General features: G+C 36.4%; 1 protein-coding gene across 1 annotated transcript in view; it reads right to left on the reverse strand.

Annotated features, from left to right (window-relative positions):
- Window positions 1-25,371, reverse strand: part of TRPC4 (transient receptor potential cation channel subfamily C member 4) — a gene marked incomplete at both ends in the record, with an annotated part of 99,669 nt that overhangs the window by 26,925 nt on the left and 47,373 nt on the right. Inside the window, one exon of the mRNA XM_084296704.1 lies at window positions 15,085-15,421. Coding sequence (XP_084152830.1) covers window positions 15,085-15,421 — 337 coding nt within the window. The remainder of the gene's footprint in view (window positions 1-15,084; window positions 15,422-25,371) is intronic.

Raw genomic sequence — 25,371 nt, forward strand, 5'->3', positions numbered from 1 at the left:
TAACCTCAATTTAACAGCTCCAGAGACAACTGTATGGAGACTTTAGTACTGTAAACATTAAAATAAAATGTCTGAAGAGGATACTCCACATTATTTTATAATACAGAATGATAAAATATATAAAAAACAATGTAATCTTTATATGCATACTTCATATTATTATCTACAAAGCTTTTTGGTTACCAGTCTCGGTAGAGCTTCTACATGTTCCATAGTAAATTCTTTGCTGAAAGGATTTTCATACTTGTGTGCTCATTAAGGGGACAATATTTACAGCTAAGAGGACAATCTAAAACATGTGGATGTTGAGATACAGTTACTTCATCATGGCTTTCCTCCATCTGCTTATCATAAGTTCCTTTAAAAAATGTTGAACAGATTTCATACATGGATTTTCAGAGTCCTGCATCACTGTAGTCAGGGCTTTATTTACCTTGAAACTCAACATTTTGTTTCAGTGGTCTTCTAGTTGACTACAATGGTAAAGAGAGTTAGAGGAGTGGAGTAGGTGTGACAAGTACAATTTAATTTTGTAGTGTTTTGTCTGAAGTCATTCTGTCTCCTGATTGCTTTTGAAAGGAAAACTTCCTCACAGCTTTGCCCCTTCTGATCTCAGCCACACCTTCCTGTCTTGTTCCTGCATGCTATCAGGAACTTCAGAGTACCTAAATCATCTAATAGATCCAGCAAATTTTATACTCATAGAGTTCCTTTTCAGATACACCAACATCACTATTTCTATCTGCAGATCTGTAGGAACACATTCTGAGAAAGGACCATAGTGGGAACATGTGGACAGGGACATGCCAATTTAATATCTACATCAGCCTAGACAGGCTGATTGCAACTCTACTTTAATTGATCAGATAAAACTAATACATAAAATATAACACTGATAAGAAGCTAACATTTATTTTAATGCTTCATCCAAGGTAATGATTCGTAGTGGGAAAAGAGTTGAACATTATTACATGGCAGGTATCAGTGTCCACTAACAGTGTCCATTGCTGCTGTTGCACAAGCACCATCACAGGGCTACCAGGCGGGCTCCTAAATGCCTGCCACTTTCAGCCTGGGCAAAGATTTAGACATCTTCCTTTCAAAGAGCTGCTCACTCCTGTCACACAATATGAACCAGAAGGTCTGGCTCCCAATTTGCTCCACAATCCCCTCTAGCATTCAGCATATAGTCCATGTACTTGCAAATATCTCTGCTCAGTCTTTTGGTATGTTTTAGGCACAATATTTTGAGCATCATCATGTCGTAAAAGCAGTGGTTTTGTGGGCTGCAGTATATGCCTCACATTTCAGACACTGCTCTGAATTGCTCCTGCTCAAACTGCAGAAGAGTGTATAAAATTAACCATTGTGCCACAGGAGTCTGAGGTGGGGCTCAGAAGAGATCTGGAGCCAAAGGCTGTATAATACAGGTATAGTCCCTAAGCCTTAGTGTTAGAGAACAGTTTCTTGCCCTTTTTAATTAAGTGATCTTGACACTACGATGACTCCTGTGAGTCAGAAAGTAGACAGTTACATTGACAGAAAATCTCCCTTCCTCCTGTACCCCTCCCTCCCAAAAAAAAAAAACAAAAAAAACTTCACAGAAATTGAAGCGCACATTCATAGAACTAAATATGCTCTTTTCTAATTCATCACAGTTAAACAATCCTTTTAAAACATGCTTTAAAAACAGAGCGTAGGGGTAATCAGTAAGATGAAGGCTTAGAGGAAGCATGCTTCTATTTTGCCCTCATGAGGCCCCATTTGGAGTACTGCATCCAGGTCTGGGGCCCCCAGCACAAGAAGGATATGATCTATTAGAGCAAACCCAGAGGAGGGCCACAGAGATGATCAGAGGGGCACCTCTTCTGCAAAGAAAGATTGAGACAGCTGATGTTCAACCTGGAGAAGTCTCCAAGGAGACCTCACTGTAGCCTTTCAGTACTTAAAAGGAGCTAATAAAAAATGGTGAGCAACTTTTTACATGATAGTGATAGGACAGGGGGAGGAGCGGGGGGGATAGATTTAAACTAAAAGAAGGTAGATTTATGTTAAATGTTAGGAGGAAATTATTTACTATGAGAGTGGTGAGGCACTGGAACAAAGAAGCTGTGGATGCCCCATCCCTGGAAGTAATCAAGGCCAGGCTGGATGGGGCTTTGAGCAACCTGATCTGGTGGGAGGTGTCCCTGCCCATGGCAGGGAGTGGTGAAACTAGGTGGTCTTTAATGTCCATTCCAATCCAAACCATTCTGTGATTCTATGATTCTGTGATCCTATGATTCTATGATTCTAAAGGCTGTAGATTCCTTAAAGTCTTCTGCTGAGATATACTATGATTCATACTCGGACAAAAACATGAACTTTCACAAATGTAACAGGGCTGTTCTCTGTAAGACTGTTGCTCAGCATCACATACTCTGACAGCACCGACTGAAATATAATAGAATTATGTACAGACTGAAAAAGAAATGCTGACTAATACTTCTGCATTTGATCAGTTTTGTAAGTGAAATTCAGACTCAGTCCAACAATTTCCTTGGCTTCAGAAAATGAAATGTAATTGTAAATTTGATATTAGCAGAGAAATACTGAACAATTAAAGAATCCTAGTGAAATAAAGTATATTCCTGTTATATTTTTTTTTTTGTCATTTAGAATGAGAAACACAATTAACCCAAACTATCAGTAATGTTGAAGTCCTTTGTCAGTTAAAAACCTCGGAGTATAGTTTGACATTATAATATTGGTGATTCACTCTTTTTTTTTTTTTTTTTCTTGGTTCAAGACTACTTTTATGTTTATCCTGATGTAGGGCTTGTTCCTTTAAATCAAATGATTTTAGAAACTGGAAATCCTACATTATTTTTGGCTATGTGGGAGATATGATAGTTTAATCTTTCTTGCCAGCCAAAATCTAAGTGCATTTTCCTCAAATAAGTACAGTTACTGAGATTTTATAGGACCCAAGAGAACTTGAAGCTAGGATGACTCTATTTCTCCATTAAGTGATAATTAAGTGATATTTTTATTTTATTTTATTTTATTTTTTTTATTTTCCATGCAGCAGCTGACACAAAAAATTCAGTGGATAGATCATGGAGCATTGTGTTTGAGGAGGAGATTTTTCTTACCTAGCTTTAATTTTCTACAGTACAAACAGCTCCACCTGAAGTAACCACCCTATTTTCCCTTTAAAATCAATGGAGAGAGAGAGTTGATTCTGGGGATTGGCTTAGACACAGACACTGCACTGCAGATGTCTACATCTAGTTGGATGAATCCCATACTCGCAGTCTACCCGTAATGCAAGAATTACTGAAAGGTATGATTAAGAGCATTTCAAAGATTTCATTTATTTCCATCATTTTTGAAAAATTTTACTGTTTTTGAGCAGTTTCCATGTCTTGAAGTTCAGAGCCTGGGACATTCCAGCCCTGACTTCAGGGCCCATGATGCTACAATGCGATTTGGAGACAGATGACTCTACCTATTTGTGGTAGTTTTCTGTTTTTAACACTGCTTTGGGTGTCAGCTGACTAGGCTTGAGATGGATATTCCAGGTAAATTGATTATAAATTTGTGACACACATGCTATCCATACATGTGTAGTAGCATTTCTCAGACATGCCAGATACCTAATGCTTTCTTTGAAGAGAAATCTTGGAAAGTAGAAACTCCTAAGGTGGATTGTATAAGTCCATAACTCCATGGTAATCACAACATGAAAGCCAAGTTCTGTCTTTGGAGGTACCAGATCTCTATACCTAGGTGCCCTGAGAGGTGCTCAATCAGTGAATGAGGGGAGAACTAGAATTTCTAGCATCCTGTAAGTCCTCCCAGGTGTGCCTGAGAAAGTGTACTCTGAAGTTTGATAGCCTTTCTGCATTCTGAAGACTTCTTGAAGGCCTGATAAGCTTACATGATGGAGCTATTCTGGGCAAGGAACCTCAGAGATTCCAAGCTGTGCAGTTTAGGATTAATTTGCAGTCACATATCCAGAGGTTTTGAAATCCTGTTGTAGACTTTCGCTAGAAAAGTCATCAGAGAGAAGACATCAGCCAGTTCTCTCCACAGTGTCTGACACATTTTGTCAACTTTGTTTTTTTACATTCATTGGGAGAATCAGTTAAACATATAAATAAATACATAAATAGATGTGTTAAAAACAAAACAAAACAAGACAAAACAAAAATAAACAAAACAACAACAGCAGCAACAACAAAAACACCCAGAGATCAAAGCAGTATTATTTCTGTGACGTTGTACACACTTCCCTTTTCTACTTGGTGGACTTATGGGTAGCTGGACACAACCTGACATTATTATCTAACGAGTCTTTTAGGCAATTCCAAAATATGACCTGACATAAGAGATGAAGAGATACAGAGACAAGACTGTCTGATGTGTGCATTCTTACAGGTAGGAAAGAGATCTAGGGTCCAGGCATTGCATAATTATTATTGTGTAAAAGCAGCAATGCTATCACATAATGGTAGAGCCACATGTGTGACAACAAAAAAGGATATCTCAATACAACAGAGGAGTGCATCCTCTCCTTGTACCCTGGTACAGGGGGTGCTAAGAGGAACCAGCCAAATATAAGGGGTAGATGTACAAGTGAACACTTTTAGACGGTTAGATTGGGAACAAGTTAATTGCCCAAAGCTCCCTTTGTCTCTCTGGCAGGAAAGAATCATCTCCAAGATCCTGTCATCTGCAGGTGGCTGAATTGACTGAAAAAGTAGCTGTGGAGGATTAGCTTGAATTAAAACAGATGTCTAACTTCCAGGTGCTTGTATTTAGTTGAAATAATTCCACACAAATCAGATTTCACTGTGGTAGCTGGATAAACTTGGCTTTATCCTGATTGTCTCTTTGCTCCAATTCTCTTCTTCCAACCCTTTCTCTTGTGGTGGTTTTACTGTGCTAGGCAGCTAAACACCAAAACTGCTCTCTCACTTCCCCACCTTAGATGAGGAGGGGAGGAAGTAAAGTAAAGAACAACTCACGGGTTGAGATAATGATAATTTAATTAAAGGGGAAAAAAATAATTATTAAGGAAAGATTATTATTAAATAAACAATTTAACTGAAGAAAAAAAAAAAAAAAAGGAAAGGGGAAAAGGGAGGGGGAAAAACAAAACAAAACAAATAAAGGCTATGTGGAAGTGCAGAGGAAAGAAATTACTCTCTACTTCCCACAAATGAGCGATGCTTGACCACGTCCTTGAAGCAGGGCCTCAACGCACGTAGCCAGTGATCGGGAGAAGGACCGACATTTTTCACAATGAGAGCCCACCCCTCCCCTCTTCTTCCTGTTTCCACCTTTTATTGCTGAGTGTGACATCATATGGTATGCAATATCTGTTTGGTTGGTATAGGTCAGTTGCCCTGGTGATGTTTCATTTCTCACTTTTTTGCCCACCCCCTAGGAGGGTTAGAGAAAGTCCTGATGCTGTGCCAGCACTGCTCAGCAGTAGACACAACACTGGTGTGATACCACTGCTGTTCTATCTACAAGTGCAGAGCACAGCACTGTATGGGCTGCTGCAGGGAAAGTTAACATCCCAGCCAGACCCTGTACACTCTTCATGTAATCTTTATTTCACACCTGTCTCTTACAGCCTCACCTGTCCATTCCCCATCATTCTGCTTTTATCATTTATTTCCACTTAAAAGGAAATTACCAATATTATGCAGCTATTCCACCTCATTAATTGAGGAATAAATCAAAATGTTGAAGGTGATACTTTCAAGCATTTATTACCATCATTTATAAATTAAAAGCTAGAGTAGTAAAAGAGAAATAGCAACATGGATATTTGGAAACAGGATGAAATGATAGAAACAAATGTGATTAAACATCCCATAGTTTTAATGGAATTAAATAAACTTAAAGTCAGGGCAAGAACCCCACACCCCACATGAGGCCTAGGACAGACTGTGTAAAGCACTGTGAGTTATTACACATGCAAGCTGATCAATTTGCAACCATTTGACTGAAGTCCAACTTGACTGATGCATTCAGTCAATGGAAGGAATCAATGGATTCCTATCTAATTTTGGCATTACCTTTCCTGAAAAAAGATTTGTTTTTCTTTTCTATTTTTGTTCCTTACCATTTAGTGATGGGAAGCAGGAGGCTCCTCAGGATCAGTCTCTACATGCCAAGTTCAACAACAACCTTTCAGTATGTTTCTTGAAGAATGTATTTTCACTGGACTGTGAAACCACTTAACTGACATACTCAACTTTGCTCTGCAATGCACTCAAGTTTTTCACAGGTACAAGAAATGAGACAAGTTGCTAATGATTTAAACTGTGAACTGAGGAGAGTTTGTTCCAGGGAATTAAATGAGCATCAATAAGGCTTGAAATCTCTCTTCTGTTTTACATCTGGTCTGACATCTGATCTCTGTTGAAGAAGTATGAAGGTTGTGAGAAGAACTGTGAGACATTCTGTTGTAATTCATGGGTTCCCAATCTATGGGATTTTTTTTTTTTAAAAGTAAAATACAGCTATTCAAAGGAATATACACAAAATTAAAACCAAGTTTTCTGCTTTCTCCTAGGAATAGGGAAATGGATGTTTGTGAGGGGAACAACTGTGCAGTGTCTGTGTCCTGTGTCAGGTCAGGCAAGAGGCTGGGAATGACATAGCTAGAGGCATTGTAGTTCCAGATTTTTTCTCAAGACAATGACACTTAAGTGATCTGAATCTGGGAATTATCTGAGCACACAACTCAACACTGAGAATACTTAATATCTAACCTCAGTTCACTCTCTGTCCTTGCTTTCCTGTTGTACAATTCAGCTTAATTCCTTCCCCCGCATGAACAGTGAAGACTAGTTTGATAATGTCTCAAGAGTATAGGGAGAATATAAAGGAAAATATGAAGATTATGAAGCATTCAAACTTTCTGGATGAAATGTACTATATCAGAGCTGAAACTATTCAGTGCTGATTATAAATCAGCGGTATATTTACTCTCATGTTCAAAGAAAATTACAATTTCCAAGAAACACTGATCAGTTACAAATGAAAATGGTCTAGGAACATTGTGAAGTATGTATATATGTGTTTCACCCACTATGGAATAGCAAATGCAAACAGTCTGGACAATCAGCGTCAAACAGACCCTCAAATATTTAAGGCTTAATATTTCACCAACTATCAGATTATTCAGTTGCTTAAGTACTTATGCAGCAAGGTGTCCATATAACTGCGATAGCTGTTCCATTGACCCAGTATTTTAATTAACAAGAAGTCTGAATTTTGCAGTACTCTCATAAGTGATAAAAGAAAATATATGTACTTAGCATACTTTTTTTTTTTTTTTAATCTTTTTAATTTCCTTTTCAAAATGTTGTGCAATGCAAATGAATTGTCGTTCATTTTCATAGTGGAAGATTAAAGGAGATTTTACTTAGTATGTCTATCTTAACTTTATTGATCCTTTCTTTGTCCTGTTTTTACACCTCCAAAAAAAAACAGGTTTTACAAGAAAAAAAAAGAAAAGAAAAGAAAAAAAAAAAAAAAAGTATTTAAGATCCTCTTCCTGTAGTGTACGTGAAAATAATTGTAAATCCTGGATTAACATTTCCTTTCTGTGTACCTAATTTTTTCATATCAGTGGACTGTATACAGTGACAATGTAGTTGTCATAATCTGGAGAAGCATGAAAGACAGTATTTTTGGAATGGATTGTGTGCTTAAACAGAAGTGTCTGGTGTTAGCTTAGATGCATATCCAAACTGGCCATCCCATGCATTGTCAAAAAAAAGGTACAGGTTTCCTGTAGGATATTTATCAGAGGTACAACCTCACAGTAAGTATATCCAATTCTCAAAGACTTCAAAATTGGTAACAGTTTCATCTTTGTAGGCACCTGAGTTGCTTTCTTTATGTTTACTCTGATTTAATCTCCTAATTCATAATGACAAGACTTGCTAATTGCCTGAGTTTGGAGTAAGGGACTATGGACAGATATAAATGTGGAGGTACAGTGCAGAAATTCTGTACATTTCTGTTTGAACTCAGGTCTACAGTAATGTTGTAGATAGAAATTTACCTATCCAAAGTATTGGTCCATTCTCTCAGGTACTTTTGCACAGGAATCTGTAAATACCTTTAAAGAAAAAGTATATCCTCATTTAGTGCTTGCACATCTCTATTAGGCTCTACAAATTTACATGAGGAGTGGAGCATGCAAAGTTTTACTCATTATCCTTTAATCTCCATGGTTTCATTGAAACTTCGTGGCAGCCATTGGCTGAAGTTGATTTAATATAGAAATTATTTTCTTACTTTCACAAAAAATATTGTGGAAAGGGTAAAGAGCAAAGCTGATATATTATTTCCAAAGAAAGCATTAATTTATAAATATATATATATTCTAGAAGTAGGGTCATGCAGTCTAATACCCATTAAACTGTTGTATCTACTAACATCTATATATTCTTTATTGCTCCCAGCATTAATTGCATTTTCTTGGTGTTGCTAGAATAATATAATAAAGATATTATGCAGTCAGTAGAAAAACAAAACAAAACAAACAAGCAAACAAAAACATTTTTCAAGTGTGTGCAAGTCTTAAATCCACAAAAAGATGCAAGACCTGGAGGAAGAATAAATGAATGTATAGCACAGAAAGTCTTTTGTAGTATTGCTTAAAAGCTCTTGGAGCTCTGAACAGTGCAGCACAGCATTAAACGTGCAGCTCTAGGTAAGGCCAGAAGTGGATATTTAGGGATATCTGAAACTGCTCATCTGCTTCTACATTATTAACAGGCACGTAAGGATTTGAAGTTCTTGATAATGAGGATCCAAATTTCATATCTGAGAACGAAATCTTATGAAAGAGTCTAGTCATTGAAATAGTTGGTGCTTCAATGCTTAATTTAAGTACACAGTACTGAATGTAGAATTCACCATGCAGGGCACCTAAATTCCCCATAAATTCCATTTTATGCTCATTTTGAGTTTCAAATGTTGAGCTGAGATCCACAGGTTATGTACTTAATTTAAGTACACAGTACTGAATGTAGAATTCACCATGCAGGGCACCTAAATTCCCCATAAATTCCATTTTATGCTCATTTTGAGTTTCAAATGTTGAGCTGAGATCCACAGGTTATGTAGACAGTTATGACACATTGAAGGAATAACAAGAAGTGGAAAGAGTAGTGAGTCTTGTATCTCATCAGCACTTAGCGTCCTATCTCACACCTTCATCTAAATGTCCACATGAGACTGAGTTTCAGAGTTTAGAGCACCTTCGTTTCCTGAAATGATGAAACTATATCCAACATTGTTGTCAACATTTGACATTGCAGCTTTATAGGTAAAATTCTTTCTCAGGGAACAGGAAACTTGCCTTTTCTCAGCATGAGGGAAGATGGAACCTCTTTCTCAGAAGAGTACTAGGGAAGGCATAAGGGGAGAGAGGGGAGAAACATTCACCTTCCTGATAAAAATGGGGACAAAGGGAAACTGAAGAAGAGGGAGCTAAAGAAGCTAAATCCAAACAAATGAATAAACAACAACAAAAAAACAAACAACCCACAACTTCAGTGACAAGCTTAGTGTTTTTAGCTTCCTTACTAGGGTATCTACTAGGAAGCACAGTCATCAAAGCTAGGCTTCACACACACACGCTGCTTTATCCTGATCAAGTAAAGATCTTTATCCTGACCAGGTAAACATCCTGATCTCATGGAAGGTATCCCTGCCCATGGCAGAGGTATTGGAACTAGATGACCTTTAAACATCCTTTCCAAGCCAAACCATTTTATGACTCTGATTCTGTGATCCTTAAGCTATATGATTATAATGTCTAAATGTGAAATATTTGAATTTTTGACCAAGTACAGTGGTACTACACTGAAAACAAGCCTGAGGCCTGAAGGTGATCTCAGGATACTGTCAAAACCTGTTTCCATCAGCAAATTTCAAGAAAACATTTGATTGCATTGAATACTTGTCTATACTTGAATACTTTTCTATATATGATTATATTATCATGTACAAGCAGAATCTTCATTTACAGATATTGCCTGTGGGAGGGAAATTTTCCATAACTAATAAAAGTGAATGCAAATTGAACACTCAGACAGTTTTAAGGAAACAAAGTCCGTTATTTTCTGTACTCTATTTAAATGTTGAAAAGGGACAGTAAAGATAGAGAACTGCTCCATATAGCCTAAACTCCCATTCAGCTGTGATTGTTTCTGGATGTTTAGGGAAAGGATTTGAAGACAGGGTAAGGTAAAGTCTCTACTAACTTCCAGGTTTCCTAAGTTCAGGGATATCCTGATCCAGATACCACATCTCCACTACTGTGACTAAGAGCCACTGATTATGACTGATTGTGACACTATGGATGGTATTCAGTAACCAAAAAACAGGCTGTAGCTCCATTGTAGATGGAAGACATACTCCCAAAAGCTTTTCAAATCTAGGATAGAGTTTTACTAAAACAGAAAAAAATACATAAAAGCTACCTATGCTTAGGTGGAATTTACAGAGCCAATTAAACTGTTTTCCCAAACAAAAAGTCTTCTGACTTTATAATCATAATCAAAACAAGATGTATCTCTTTGGCCTCAGTTTTGGAAATGGCAAGACAATTCTAAGCTAAATCTTGCACACACAAACACACATATCAAGAAACACCACCAACAACCAAAAAGTAAAATAAAATCATCTATATAGCTCAAATATTTGAAATGTGGTAAATCTCCAAGGAACTAAGTAAAAGGTCCTGCTACAATAAGATTCAGGCACTAGTGACAACTGACTCTCTGGATGTTTAAATAAATGACTTCATTAGTGGATCCAGTTTTGGGATACCCCAAGAAAAAGATGTTATGTGACTGAGCTGAACCTAGTAGAAGGCCATCAAACTGATTGCAGGCTGAAAAACGTGATGTACAAGGAAAGGCTGAGGGAGTTGGATTTGTTCAGCCTGGAGAAGAGGACACTAATAGGAGGATATTAATGCTGTCATCCACTAATGAAAATGCTGCTTATGAGTAATTGGAAAAAAGACCTGTCTTAGAGGTGCATATTGAAAGGAAAAAAGGTAAGTTGCAAGCTGTGGCATGGGATATTCCCATTGATACCTGTAAAAAAAATCACCAGTGGTTAAATGTAGGCATTGGTTGCTGAAATAGGTGGTAGAATATACATCCCCAGAGAAATTTCAAGTTTTGACTAGACAAGGGCCTGAGCAACTGATATATCTTTGTAGGTAGCCTGTGTTGAGCAGTGGTTTGGATTAAGAGGCCTTGAGTGGTCATTATGTGCATTATCCTTCTTTGTGACTGAAATTGTGTTCCGGCTTTGTTTGGTATTATTTTCCTCCACTACACTTTACTTGTCACTATTGGTTATGTACTGTTTCATCTTACTGGCTGTATTATCCTTTTTATCTGCTCCCCAGACCATGTCAATTTGTACTGTTTCATATTTTTTTTACACATATTTTTTCCTACCAAATTTAGAATATGATGTGTAGTTTACATGCCACCTCTATGATCCCTTCATCCAGACTGTCAGTATGGATGTTCATTTTGTTCAGTACTGGCAAGAGTGTATATTCCCCATAGCAGTTTGTTGACCATGAATGTTTGCAGTTTGCACAGTTCCTGAATATTCTCTGTAGATTCACACATTCTAATAATCTGCATAAATCCCTGACAGAAAAACAAACAAAGCAAAAAAAAAAAAAAAAAAAAAAAAAAGATAGTGTTCTAAATCTACTTTCTTTTAGTTTAAAGCTATTGTCCCTTGTCCTATCAGTACACTCCCTGACAAAGAGTCACAAAGAGTCCCTCCCCAGCTTTCCTGTCACCCCCCTTCGGTACTGGAAGGCCGCTGTAGGTTCTCCCTGGAGCCTTTCCTTCTACAAGCTGAACAACCCCAACTCCCTCAGCCTGTCTTCATAGGAGAGGTATTCCAGCCCTCTGATCGTCCTCATCTTCACGGTCCTCCTCTGGACTTGTTCTAATAATTCCATGTCCTTCTTGTGCTGCGGGCCCCAGAACTGAATGCAGTGCTCCAGGTGGGGTCTCACAAGAGCAGAGCGGAGGGGAAGAATCACTTCTTTTGCCCTGCAGACTGTGCTACTTCTGATGCAGCCCAGGATATGGCTGGCTTTCTGGGCTGCAAGTGCACATTACCAGCTTCTCATCAACTAAGAGTTGCCTTCTTGCATGATCCAAGGCAAGTCAGGAATTGGAAAGGAAATTTGATTATGCAAGTTAATGTTCTTCCTCACTTTTTTAACAATAGGGGTTTGCTGTTCCTTTTTTTTCTTTTTTCTCTTTTTCTCTTTCTCCAGTGGTGACAGATTTTCAAGTGTAGAAGCTGGTCCTATATTTCTGTAATGTGAAGCATCTTGCATGCTTGGGAAATTTGAATTAACAGCTGATAAGAAGAAAAAAATATAATTGTCCTTACTGACAAAAGCCTACTTAATATTTTCCTATATGTAAGGACAGGAGATTCCAACTTTTCTTACCTGCAGAGCTTTCCACAACTCTTTCTTAAAGCTATAACATCAGCCTTGTTATACTGACTTATTGTTCCATGGATAATCACCTTGTGTAATCTCTTGTGTAATCATCTAATCATGTAAAAGACAAAATTAATGCAGAAGTTTCCTTAAGAGACTTTTTAAATGTAAAATTGATAGTCTCCATGGAAATGTAGCCCAATACAGGTTTTTTCCTCTGAACCTCCTACTCTAGTGACACTTTTAATATGTGCTAATTATGCACATTCAGTCTTCTATTGCGAAGTAGTAGGTAAATGCTAATTACTGTTTGTTTGTTGGAGAGCTAAGTTCACTATGGACAATCCTGAAACCTCTTCAATTCTGAAATATATGAATGCTGAAATTCATTTGGAAGAGAAGCTGGAAAGCAGAACCTCTCTTCCTCTCTTCATTTTTATAGAGGTATATAAAATACAGCTATTAAAATGTAAATTACATGCAGAACTATTTTAATGGAAAGAAAGACAAACAAAGAGTTATATTGTTTAAAATGTTAATAGTTTTGACATGCTGTATTTGTTCCAGAATAACCTTAATTTGGGAAAAGGGTTTACTTGGTCATGTTCCCAGTTTCAGAGTAAAGCTATAACCCTTGTGTCATATTAGTTTCATCTCAGACTTCAACATTTTTCATCTACATCCGTAAATGCAAAGATATATCTTTGCACCTTTGAGATAGGATAACTCATGCAATTCAAGAGTGTTTTATATACTCTTTAAGGATATTGCATACCAGTATACTGTGAAGAGATTAGCTAACAGATTAAATTTTGTCCTGGAAACTAACCTAAGGTTATTGATAAGAACTTAACAAAATAAGTAATTTAATTTACTAAAAGATGACTGGACCACAGTTTATATATATATATGTGAATAGAAAGCATCAGATTTTATCTGACATTAATTTCTTTAAAAAAAAAAAAAAGACATATTTGTCACATGCTGCAACAATATTTACTCATGCAATGGAAAATACACCTTACAGTGAAGACTGGTCGTGAGTGGTGAGGATTATGTTATGCTGTGCTATCATGTTGAAAACCACAGACAGTAGTTCCTTCTGAGAACTTCCCAAATAGTGTGAACATGTTTTTGGTCATGCTTGCTTGTTTGATTAAGTGAACAAAGTATGTACCTCTGCCTCATGCTTCATGTAGTAGTGGCCAAGTGCTCTACTAAGGAACATATAGAGGAAAATCTACTGACTCATTCTCCTTCTGTGTGTCAGACACTGCCAATTAGTGCATTATAAATTCAATATTACATTGTAAATTATATCAGCAATGATGTCAAAAGCCTTGTTGATTTTGTTGCTCTAAAAAAAGCCTAGGAAAAGTTGCAAAACAGAAGAGAAGCAGCGTCTTAATGGGAGGCTCTGGAAGAGGTAAGTGTAACGAAAGCACACCAAAACATTTCAGAGAGTTTGTGCATGAATTTGTCTATGTGGTGATGATATGAAAATATTAAACTTAAATCCTTGCAGTTAAAGCCTCTAAGTCCTTCCTTCTACAATTTCTTTTCAGTCAAGACCAGGTATATTTGGCCTGATGTGGTTAGGAATCAACTTATATTGAATGAAACAAGAAACAGAGCATGCCAAGAGAGGTAACATCTAGCAGGGAAGAAAGGCAAGTACAGGGAAGACCAAAGATAATGTGATTTTATAGGACAGAGCAATCACACAGGCAGTCATTTAAAGCTGACATGGCCTATACAAAATAGCCTTTCAATAAAACCAAACTGAAATTTTATTTTGAACTATCAAGACAGAAGGTTAATCTTTTCCCTCTTTTGAAAAAATCCTAGCAGATTTTCTTATGCCTTCTGGTGAGAAAATGTTTTGCTTGAAGTTGTGTGACAAGTTCTCATCAGTGTTTTGGCACAGAAAAATTACTCTGTATGGATATTTTAATTAAAATAGTCAATTGAAAATGCTGTTCAGCACTATTTACTACAGGTGGGTCTGTGATATTAAGTATTTGTTACTTTCATAGGTAACAAAGATCCGTGATAACACCATAATTAGCACTGTACCTTGTTCTAATACATGAAAAATATTTCAGTGGTAAAGAAACCCCTTTTTAAAAGCTATACTAGTGAAGGAAAAAAAAAAAAAAAAAAAAAAAAAAAAGGAAAGGATATTAGAAAGGAATAAAGGAATGAGAGGAATTGGAGCAATTTCTGCCCCAGAGAAAAGGAGAAGATAAATATGAAAAATATTATCACAATTTCTTTTTCAGGCCTCCACTTAATCACATACTGCTTAATCTTTTCCCTTCCTGTAGTATGTCAGACACTACTGGGTGGGTACACTTTGGATTTTTAAACACTTTCCAAATTGTACACTAATCCCACTAAGTACTGGAGCAGATGTACCATTTGCCTGTTCTCATATATCAATAATTTATAACAGAACTCTCCACCATATCTTCCTGCATCAGAAATTATTGGAAAAAAAAAAAAAAAAAAAAAACAGATTTCAAAACACTTTTCACTGTATTTTTCTTTAGTAATACATTTACCCAGGACCCACGGTAATATCATCCACTCGACGATGGTTGGTGGTGGTCCCTGCAACCTCACATCTGGCCTGTCGATGTGTTGAGAGGCAAGCAGTAGCAGGAACAGAAAAGTCAAGTAGGATGCAGTATGGCAGATAAATTTGATAAATGGCTTTCTGATGAATAGCCCTAATGGGCTTTTGGGAGCTATCAGGTAGCACACAGAGAAGACGGGGAAAAGAAGTCCTATCACAACGCATGTCAACATCTTCACAGCCCAGTGTCGCCTCCTCCATCCAGGGAACTCATCATACCAGCGGGATGCAAGCAGCTGCTGGCAGTTAGGTTGGGCAACAAACTGCAGAGAGAAGAAGAAAGGGAGACAGTTATTTCTCTATTATCATTATGAAGTTAATTCCATTCTACAAGTTAATTCCATGTTACAATATTTAACTTCTGGATGGAGATTAAAAAAAAAAATAAAAAAAAATCCACAGCCTTCGCATGCCCATTCATGGTGATAATAACAGCAAGGCAGGGCTGGGTCAGACTTCCCTTCCTTCAATGTAAAAAATATGCTAGAACCCCATATCCTCCCAAGATTCACTTTTCACAGTAAAGCTGGACTTCCCCATGTTATAGTACACAGGGAGCGAAAGAACTGTAAACCACAGATACTTCAAAACCTGATTTCAAATTCAAAAACATGTTTACAAAGATTGCTTCCATTATTTAAATAACAAAACTTGTGGAAAATAGTTAGAACACCAGGTGAAAGACACTATGAAAATGAAAAGCATGATATTTCTTACGAAAGCACAAATAAGATCTGTAAACAGAAAAACTGAATTCAACAGCCAAAAATGAACTATTCTCAGTATGTTCCCTGCTAATTCTTTAAGAATCAAGTTTACATACTTTTATACTAGACAAAGTTCCTACAGATATATTACACAATGCTTGCACAATATGAACTAAGCACTAGCATTCCCCAGTGCTTCACTAAACCTTGTCAGGCTATATTCCTATTTTGTACATTATTTTATGGTCTGTCTATTCTTTATGATATAGTTTCAGTTTCTAAAATATGATTCTTAAAATTTATTTTCAACAAAAATAAATCTATCAGTAAATATTTTGTTTCAGCTATTTTTTCTCTATAAGTATACTCAAGCCTTTTATGTCATATTTCTATTTGATCACTAGTTCCTATTTTCCCTAATGCTTTCTTTTTTAAAAGGGGACATACAGTAGTAGCATGCTAGACTTGACATAAGAAATATAGAATAAAAGCAACATATGCACCAAAGAGAACCAGAGTTGTATTCTTTTACTTTTTATTTTCTATTTTAAAATGAAATTAGCAAAAGAATCTTTTTCCTTCTTACCTTACATGCATGCATACATACATACATACATATATTGGATTAAATCAGAAGACTTAATAAAGCTATGTAGGAAATTCTTTATCTTATTAAATAATAAAAATGTTAATTTACACAATATATTTTTATATTTGAGTCCTACTTAAATGCACCTAGTTTTGAATTTTACATGATTTTGGCAACACTTGTAACCAGAGAAGCCAAGTTCTTTTTGATGAGTAATAGGCAACTTAAAGAGTTTCTGAAATTATTGGGAATCCTACTAAGAGAAAATGTTATTTAGACTGGAATGAAATGAGAGTCAGCATGCATCTTTCTATATATGTCTGGATCTTGTCAGTAATGTTAATGTGAGCCAAATTAAGACCTGGTATATGTTAAAGAAATGCCAGTGTCCTTAGTAGAGACATATTTGCCTACCAGACACCAGTACTGAAATTGCCTGTTGTGAAAGATAATCTACTCAAACCATAACCATCTTGAAAATAGCCTTAAAAAAGAATAACAGAGTGTTCTCTTCTGTTGGGAAAAATGCATTCACAAGGTTTCAAGGTGTTTATTTCAAGATACAAATGCCTAGAATAATACTGCATATAATCAGAACAGACAGTTTCTAAGTTATGTGTTGCCAACTTTTTAATGGGGGTCTCCCTACAAAAAATCTCACCTCAGCTTGCTTGGGTAGACACAAATTCTTGCTTTGCTTGACTAGTGAAAATAATATGACTTTTGGATTAATTCCTGAGTACAGTATTTTCCTTACTCTCTCTTCCTTCCAAGTGTGTCAGATCCATGTTCGTTTCCCCTTCTTCACCTTCTTTGTAATGTATCCCTAATACAAATCCTCTCACCTTCTAAAAGTAGTTCCTTAGTCTTGCCTCTGTCCCCTTCTCAAGATCTTTAGGCCACCCTCATTATTTTGGGTACCAAAGTGAAGGAACAACTTCCAGTGTTTACCTCAAAGGATAGTGGTGGATGCAGGGGGCATACTCCTTGACATTTTATTATTATTATTATTATTATTATTATTATTATTATTATTATTATTATTATTATTATTATTATTTATTATTATTATTTATTATTATATTAATTTTTTTTTTCCTATGTCCACCAAGTACTGGGCTGCTCTGAGACAGTGTAGACCAGAATTGATGCAGAAGTATCTCTTGTCATGAAGAGAAAGTTGGCTGTCGACAACACCATCAGGAAGATGCTGTACACTGTTGGCAGTAGCTGCTTAGTCCTAACTTCTATACCGGTTATAATGCAAAACATCCAGTGTTAATAAAGGAAAGAAGGTATAATTGCAACATTTCTGAGCAGACATAAAAAAAATTTGCTGCTTCCTAATATCCATATAATTCTATTTTTTTTCAGTAAATTATCTCTCATAGTATTCTTGATTCTATGGTAACTCATGACTGTTACCAGAGTGACATGACAATTTACGCAGCACTCAGATCCTCTGACAATAAGGGAAAACTAACTTATATTATACATTTTTTATGGCTAGAGTTAGGCTGACTACCATTGGCAATGTACTTTAAATGAATTAACAAATATAAAACAAATATAAAGGGAATAATTGGATGGTATGGACCAAGCATATAAAATACTATGTCAGCACTTTATGAACTGCACATGTAAGGAAGCAGTTCTAGTAGTGTGGGCAAGGGACTATAATAGAACTGACAACACAATGTCTACAGATGATATATTCAATTTCTGGGAGATCCAAATAGCTAGTTTCATGCTGTCACTTTTATTGAATAACACTGTTGGCAATGTTAGTGAACAATGTCCTAAAGCAGCAAAACTCTTCACTGCATTCTTTTCGTTATGGTTCTGAGCTCCATTGGCCATATATATATATGTATATATATATATATACACACACACTATGAACTATTCTAAAGTGTCTTCAGGTATCCAGAAAATTAACCTAAATATCTTGCTGACACTTCTTTTAGAGTTATTTTCTGCTTTGTTTATCATGGAATTGCATAACATTTTTTAAAATGTCCATGTTAGTTTCCACATTTGACTAGTGGCTCCATGTTTTGTGCTGAAGGCACTGTCACCATGTGTGGCAAAAGTTGTTGAGTGGTGATAACTACATTTACTATATTAGCTGAAGAATGTGGCACATTCTTAAATGGAGAACAGTTGTTCAGGCACCCAGATGGCAGCAGTCGGTGCTGAACCTACTGGCTTTTTTCTCAACTTCCCAGAGAGGGGGAACTTGTTACCACACACTGCATCTCCTTTCTTGTCCTTGGGGACATGTCTCCTCCCAAGCAAATGAAGGGAAGATGATGTGTTCCCACGCTTTGTTCTCATGTGTTTGAGCACATCATATAGGAACTGGGAGCTGGAAGATCTTCCTGGGCCCCACTGTATAAATGCTGCCTGTATAGTCTGTCTCAGAGATATTACTCATATGTTGCATATGGTTATATAGGTCAATTTTATTAGTGATCGTGAGTGAGTATTCCAGTTGACATTTTGATTAATTCAGTAAAAAAATCTTATTAAAAAAAAAAAAAAAGCCTACATCAGATTTATATTCTAACTATTGCACGCTCTTCCATTAGAAAGGACTGAGAGATGTGGTTGGAAAAAAAAAGACATGCTCCAAGCAATAAGATACTTCCTCTATAAGCGGGTTGGACCACATCTAGGATGATATAGGTCCTCTGCTGAACTGAGGGTCTAAAAAAAAAATAAATGTATATATATATATATAAAATACAAATAAATAAATAAATAAATATGTTTTGCACAAATATTTTATAACTAGCCAAATTAAGAGTACTCTGTGACAGTAATTTGCCAGTTCTGCATTGCCTATGCCAAAATATTTTCACTGTAATATATTTTTTCTTCCTTAATTGGAGATATTACATTAAAATTCAAAGTATTTTTTGTACTTTCAGTGCTGTGTTATTTGACTTTGACATTGTCTCCATATAATTAGCAATCAGCATGTTTATATTTTCACATTACAATGCCTTCTACTAGCTTCCAGCAGTTTATAATTATGTGAGGGATTTTGCTGTAATGATTATTCCTAGTTGCACAACTTTTGCTACTTCACTAAGTCTGCTTGTCTAAAAATGTTTTGGTATTCATTCTCTTCTTCATCAGCAATTATTCACAGTGCCAGCAAAAAACAGTCTGATATAAATAATAGCAGAGCCAGATTCTAATGATACTCAAGTAGATACATTGTGCATAAATTCATTTTCACTGCTTATTACATCTAATCTGTAATTTTGCTATAATACATATTCTATTGTGAATGGAAATTGTGAAATAATAACATAAGTGGTACTGTTAACTATATAAAGACTTTCTAGAAGTAATAGTTTTTATAAATATAAGTATTTTTATGAAGTAGATATCAGTCATCTTAAGTTAAGCTAGTTTTTGCCTGTAGCACAACATCATTAAGTATTCATTTCATTATATTAGGAAATATACAAAAACATTCAACAAAACATAACAGTTGTTACAGAGTGCTCATTTTTATGCTTACAAAGCAGTCTAACAAAATCTGAGGTCAAAATTCTCGTTCTGAGGTTAATAGGTGTTTTAGTATATATGACAAGTAAAAAGAATGTGATTTATCATCTAAAAATAGAAAGTTGCCAAAGAAAACTGATCTTTTTGACTTTATGTATAAGTGGCTTATGCTGTAATACAGAAAAATATCCCTGATATCATTTTCTAATGCATTAATATTAAAGAAGACACTGGGGATAGGGGAGAGATGGGGGAAGGGTGTGAAGGAAAAATAAATGGTTATCACAAAGTTTCTTATAATATATTTTTAAAGCCATGGGTCAGGTTCTTTGTTGTGCTGTTTTCTACTGCCATTACAGCCAAGTTGGTAGAAAAGGTTAGCACTGATGTCTTCTACTTTATCACACACACTTTGCAATGATTATGCTCCAGTTCAACAAAAATTAAGCACAGTTTCTTTTACGTTCTCTAGAATGTTTTATGTTTTCTTAGCTTACACATTTTCCCAGATACGTTATGAAAACCTAAGCTCTTCTTGATATGTAACTTCAAATTTAGATGTCAAAATTCTTTCTCTACTGATAGTGAAAATTATATTTGCTTGCCAGATGACTAATGACAGATTTGAGTTCCAGTCTCATTAAGTAGATTCCTAAAGTTGGTATATATTTTTTTCTTTCTCCTTCTAGAGACATCACTACATATTCTCCTCTATATCTCCTTCCCTCCTGCTCCCCTCCCCCCCCAGCCTGTTTATTGACCTAAGTCCATAAAGCATATTTATAGAGTTAGGCACTTTTTGAGGACTGGTTCATCAAGTCAAATAACATTGAAATGCAATTTAAATTCTTTAACTTCCTTGACTGGATCAGCACTACATTTTCCTTTCTAAATGCTAGGAATCATTCTTTGGACTCCTTTGGCTACATTTCTACTGTTTATTTTCTGCCTTAGGCTAGGAACCTGGGCACTCCTGTGCCAATTGCTATGAATCTTTGATGTCCATCCTGTGCAAGCACTAGCCAACTGGAGAAGGATGTTGTTATAATGACGATTCTTCCAGGAACCAAACCTGGGTCAATTTTTCCTCAGCTCTGTCTGTAGCTTTGTCATTAATGAAACTAACCAGCTAACTCAGGATACTACCTGAAAGGGCAATCAGCTTCAGTTCAGTTCCTTTAGCAAAACAAATTGACTGCATAGATGTCTTCATAAAGATGCATTTATACAGCTCACACGGAGAACAGCATACTATGCCAGTGTTTTCTATAGTACTTATAAAATAGAATCATAGAACTGTAGAATGCTTTGGGTTGGAAGGGACCTTAAAGATAATGTAATTCCACCCCTCCTCCCCCCCCCCCATCATGGGCAGAGACACCTCACACTAGATCACATTTCCCAAAGCCCCATCCAACCTGGCCTTGAACACCTCTATAGATGTGTCGCATACAATCTCTCTGGGCAACCTGTTCCAGTGCCTCACCACCCTTATATAAAACTTAAAACTACTTTCTTTTAGTTTAAGGCTATTTTCCCTTGTCCTATCAGTACACTCCCTGACAAAGAGTCCCTCCCCAGCTTTCCTGTCACCCCCCTTCGGTACTGGAAGGCCGCTGTAGGTTCTCCCTGGAGCCTTTCCTTCTACAAGCTGAACAACCCCAACTCCCTCAGCCTGTCTTCATAGGAGAGGTGTTCCAGTCCCCTGATCATCTTCACGGTCCTCCTCTGGACTTGTTCTAATCATTCCATGTCCTTCTTGTGCTGGGGGCCCCAGAACTGAATGCAGTGCTCCAGGTGGAGTCTCACAAGAGCAAAAGAGATGGGGAGACACATATCCCTCCACCCGCTGGCCATGCTTCTTTTGTTGCAGCCCAGGATACAGTTGGCTTTCTGGGCTGAGTTCCTATCCTAATGTTTAACTTATAGTAAGAGAAGGAACAAAAGAAAAAGAAAACATAAAAGCAAAGACTGAAATGCTTCATTAAAATGATTAATGAACATTATTGTACAAATGATGTAGTTTTTACTTTTAACATTTTAAATTTCCTTTTTGCCACACCAATACAAGCAGAAACCTTCCATTTGATTCATCAGTACTTTTCAGTGAAATGAATCAGCACACAGAAAACTATTAAATATCTAATAAGTGAAGACTTATCTATAATTGGAATGACTCTGATTAATTGCTTAGAAAAGGCAATAGCCATTGAAAATGGAATGCAATTCTTAGGAACCAGCTATGCATGAATAGCCTTGTTAGACTTTCCAGTAATAAAGAAAAAATAATCAGTTGTTGGGCTTCGGGATGAGTATGTAAATAGCTCAAAACTTCAGAACTAACATGTGGGTATAATGTCTCTAGCTCCCTTTCTGGGCAAGTATTAGGCTTACCACAACTCAAAATATTTCAAAAACATTTCAGAAATATTTCAAAAATATTTCAAAACATTTAAAGAACATCTGTTAATATCTACAGAGAAAATACAATATGAATTTGCTGCCATTATATCAGATTGCTTTTTTTATATAGCTAGCTGGTGAATTTTCATGCATAATAATCTAAAAAAATAAGGTTGATATTTATATGCAAGGTTCTACACGTGGGACAGAATAACCCTGTGCAACAGGATAGGGTGGATCTGACTGTATAGAACAGACATTGGGACAGCAGAAAGGAGGAAGTTGAACATTACTGTGCCTGTGCAGTGCACACTGGGCTGCAGTAATGCAAGCGTAGCAAGCATTACTTGCAAGGAAGGTGGTAATTCCCATCTATTTGGCACTTGTGAGACTACGTCTGGAATGCTGTGTTCTGTGTTGGGTCCCCCACTATGACAGAGATATGGGAAAATTTGAATAAGTCAAGCAGGGCACTCCCACGAGGTTGTGGAACTTGACTGCATGATGCACAGGGAGAGAAGAAAAGAAGTCTGTGAGCCTGAGAGACAAATCATAGGTTTCACTTGCTGTCTTACACAAACAAAAAGGAGGTTATGGACAAAAGCAGGTTTTTTTGGGGGGTACAAAAAGAAAGGATGAGGATAGTTACAAGCTGCAGCAAGACAAATTCTAGTTGGATCTAAGGAAAACTGCTCCTACATTCCCTATGAGCACTGGATGCAAAGGAAAGATACAGATTCTCAATCCTCAGAAATATTCACAATTTTTCTGGAAAGTTCCTTAGCTAGCTGTTTTAACTCTGATATTAGCCTGGTTTTGAGAATGAGGTCAAATGAGATGAGCTTGAGAGGTATTTTTGAAGTAAGCATTTTCATGATCTGACTTACACTAAAACATTTTTTAGTAAGAGCCATAGTAATTGTGCTTACAGGTTTGAATTAATATATTTAGGTTTGAATAAGTTTTCTAGGAACACAGTGTATTGCTAAGATCTTTTTCATGGTTGGTTATTACCTCTGAAAGGAGGAAGAGACTTTCTGCCTGTCTGCCTGATATCACTGAACCGTATTATTGCTAAATACATAAAACCATTTCAGCTATTCCAAATGTGTGCTGTAATAATATGTGCATCATGTTTAGGTAAAAAGGCATAATAGTCAAAATATTTTTTTAATTCTCTATCACTTCAATCTTATTATTTCCCAAGGTGTTTTTTGTTTGTTTGTTTGTTTTCAGATATTTCTGACAATGTTTTCTGTTTGCACCAATAGTTTTTACAAAATAAACTAACTGTTGAGAGAATAGAAAAAGAAGATAATCATTCTCCCAGTACTCATTCTAACACTGAAAAAAATGAGATTATGAACACTTTTATTCATAACTTTAGGAGACCAAAATCAATATATATTCTAAGCAACTTCATATATTTACATGGGTCACTCATAGCATAAAGTTCATGTAAGTCATTTTATCAAGTCAAATTGATTTGGGAACAAACAGGCACTTATACAAAAGATGGTCAGGAAGGAAGGAAGGAAGGAAGAAAGAAAGAAAGGAAGGAAGGGAGTCCGAACCACTCAGCAAATACCAGCAGCATCTTTGTTACACTGAAACTGTTTTTGTGTCCTGTATCACTAAGGCTTCTATTACAAACCCAGAGTATGACAGAATCAGTGAGTTCACTCATATCTAGCTCATTGTACCATTTTGTCTATTTTTTATAGCTGCCAGATTGCCAGAAGGAAGAGTTACAAATTAATATACCAACCTTTCAAAATTCATGAGGGTACTGCAAATACGTTGAAAGCAACCGAAGCACGGAAAGCAGCAAGATTCAATTCAAGAAGAATTAGCTGGGAAAAGCTCTGAGTAAGGGAAGGATAGGAAAGGGGCTAGAAAATTAGGTTCCTTCTCTGGACAATACTTGCTTATCTGAGAATTTCTACGGACATCACTGGAGAGTGCCTTGCTCCTCCTTTGAGCAGGGGTCAAACAAGTTAGAGTGACATTTTTAGCTTCATTTTCCTTTTTTTGGACATTCTTTCAGATTTGAGCAGGTCATTATTTGGAAGAAAACTGACTACAGAGAAAAAAAACCAAAACTTTTTATTTTTATTTTCTCCATTGTCAGGCTCTGCCTTTTTCTGTGAAGAATTCTTGGAGCACTGATGTATTGTCATGTCATTTGACTTACAGATGAGCTCTTTTTATTTATTTTTTTCTTCCTGTAAAAACAATGGTAATCACCTTCCATTAGTACCAGGCAAATTTTGGTTTCACTCCCTTGGTTTAGCTTATGAGGTACCATCATGCATCCTGATGTGAAAAATGGATATGAACACAAATGTTTTTGACTCCAAGCTTATGTGTTCTAGCCAAGTGATCAGAGAGCCAGCAATTGAGTCATGCTGAACTCCAAGGTTTCCCATTTTCTTTGGAACTATCTGTTTATTATATGAAGCTTGTGTGGAACTGTTCTCCCAAGATTCCTCAAATCAGTGTAAATCCTGTTTTCAGAAAGCTTGATGCTCATTTGAAGGCTTGACTGAATACAGAATTAGGGAAATGACAGAAAAATAAACACACTGACTGATTACAAAGGCATTTAGACTATATAAAACAATAAACTCCATATTTTCTCTGTAAAGTTCTCTACTAAGCTGTTGTAGGGAGGGTTGGCTTTGTAGTTTCATTAGTATTCATGAAAAGAATATATATAGTCACTCAACCAACTTTTCTTTCTCTTCAAATACTTCAATGTTTTCCATCTTTAAGTTCCTCTTGTTTAATATGGTTATGCATTTACCTAAAAAATCAGATAACCACCCAGTTCCTGCATAAAGACTCATATGAAATAATAGGTCTTTGGCAATGACAGTCAGTAAGCATGATTCTGAGACCATTTGCAGGAGAAATGCATGTTTCATAGTAAGTCTATAGCCGATGCATCAATTGTGTGTCAAGTGTGCACTTCATGAACTTCTGTACTTCA

The sequence above is a fragment of the Netta rufina genome (genome assembly GCF_964035555.1).
Source record: "Netta rufina genome assembly, chromosome: 1".
Taxonomy (NCBI): domain Eukaryota; kingdom Metazoa; phylum Chordata; class Aves; order Anseriformes; family Anatidae; genus Netta; species Netta rufina.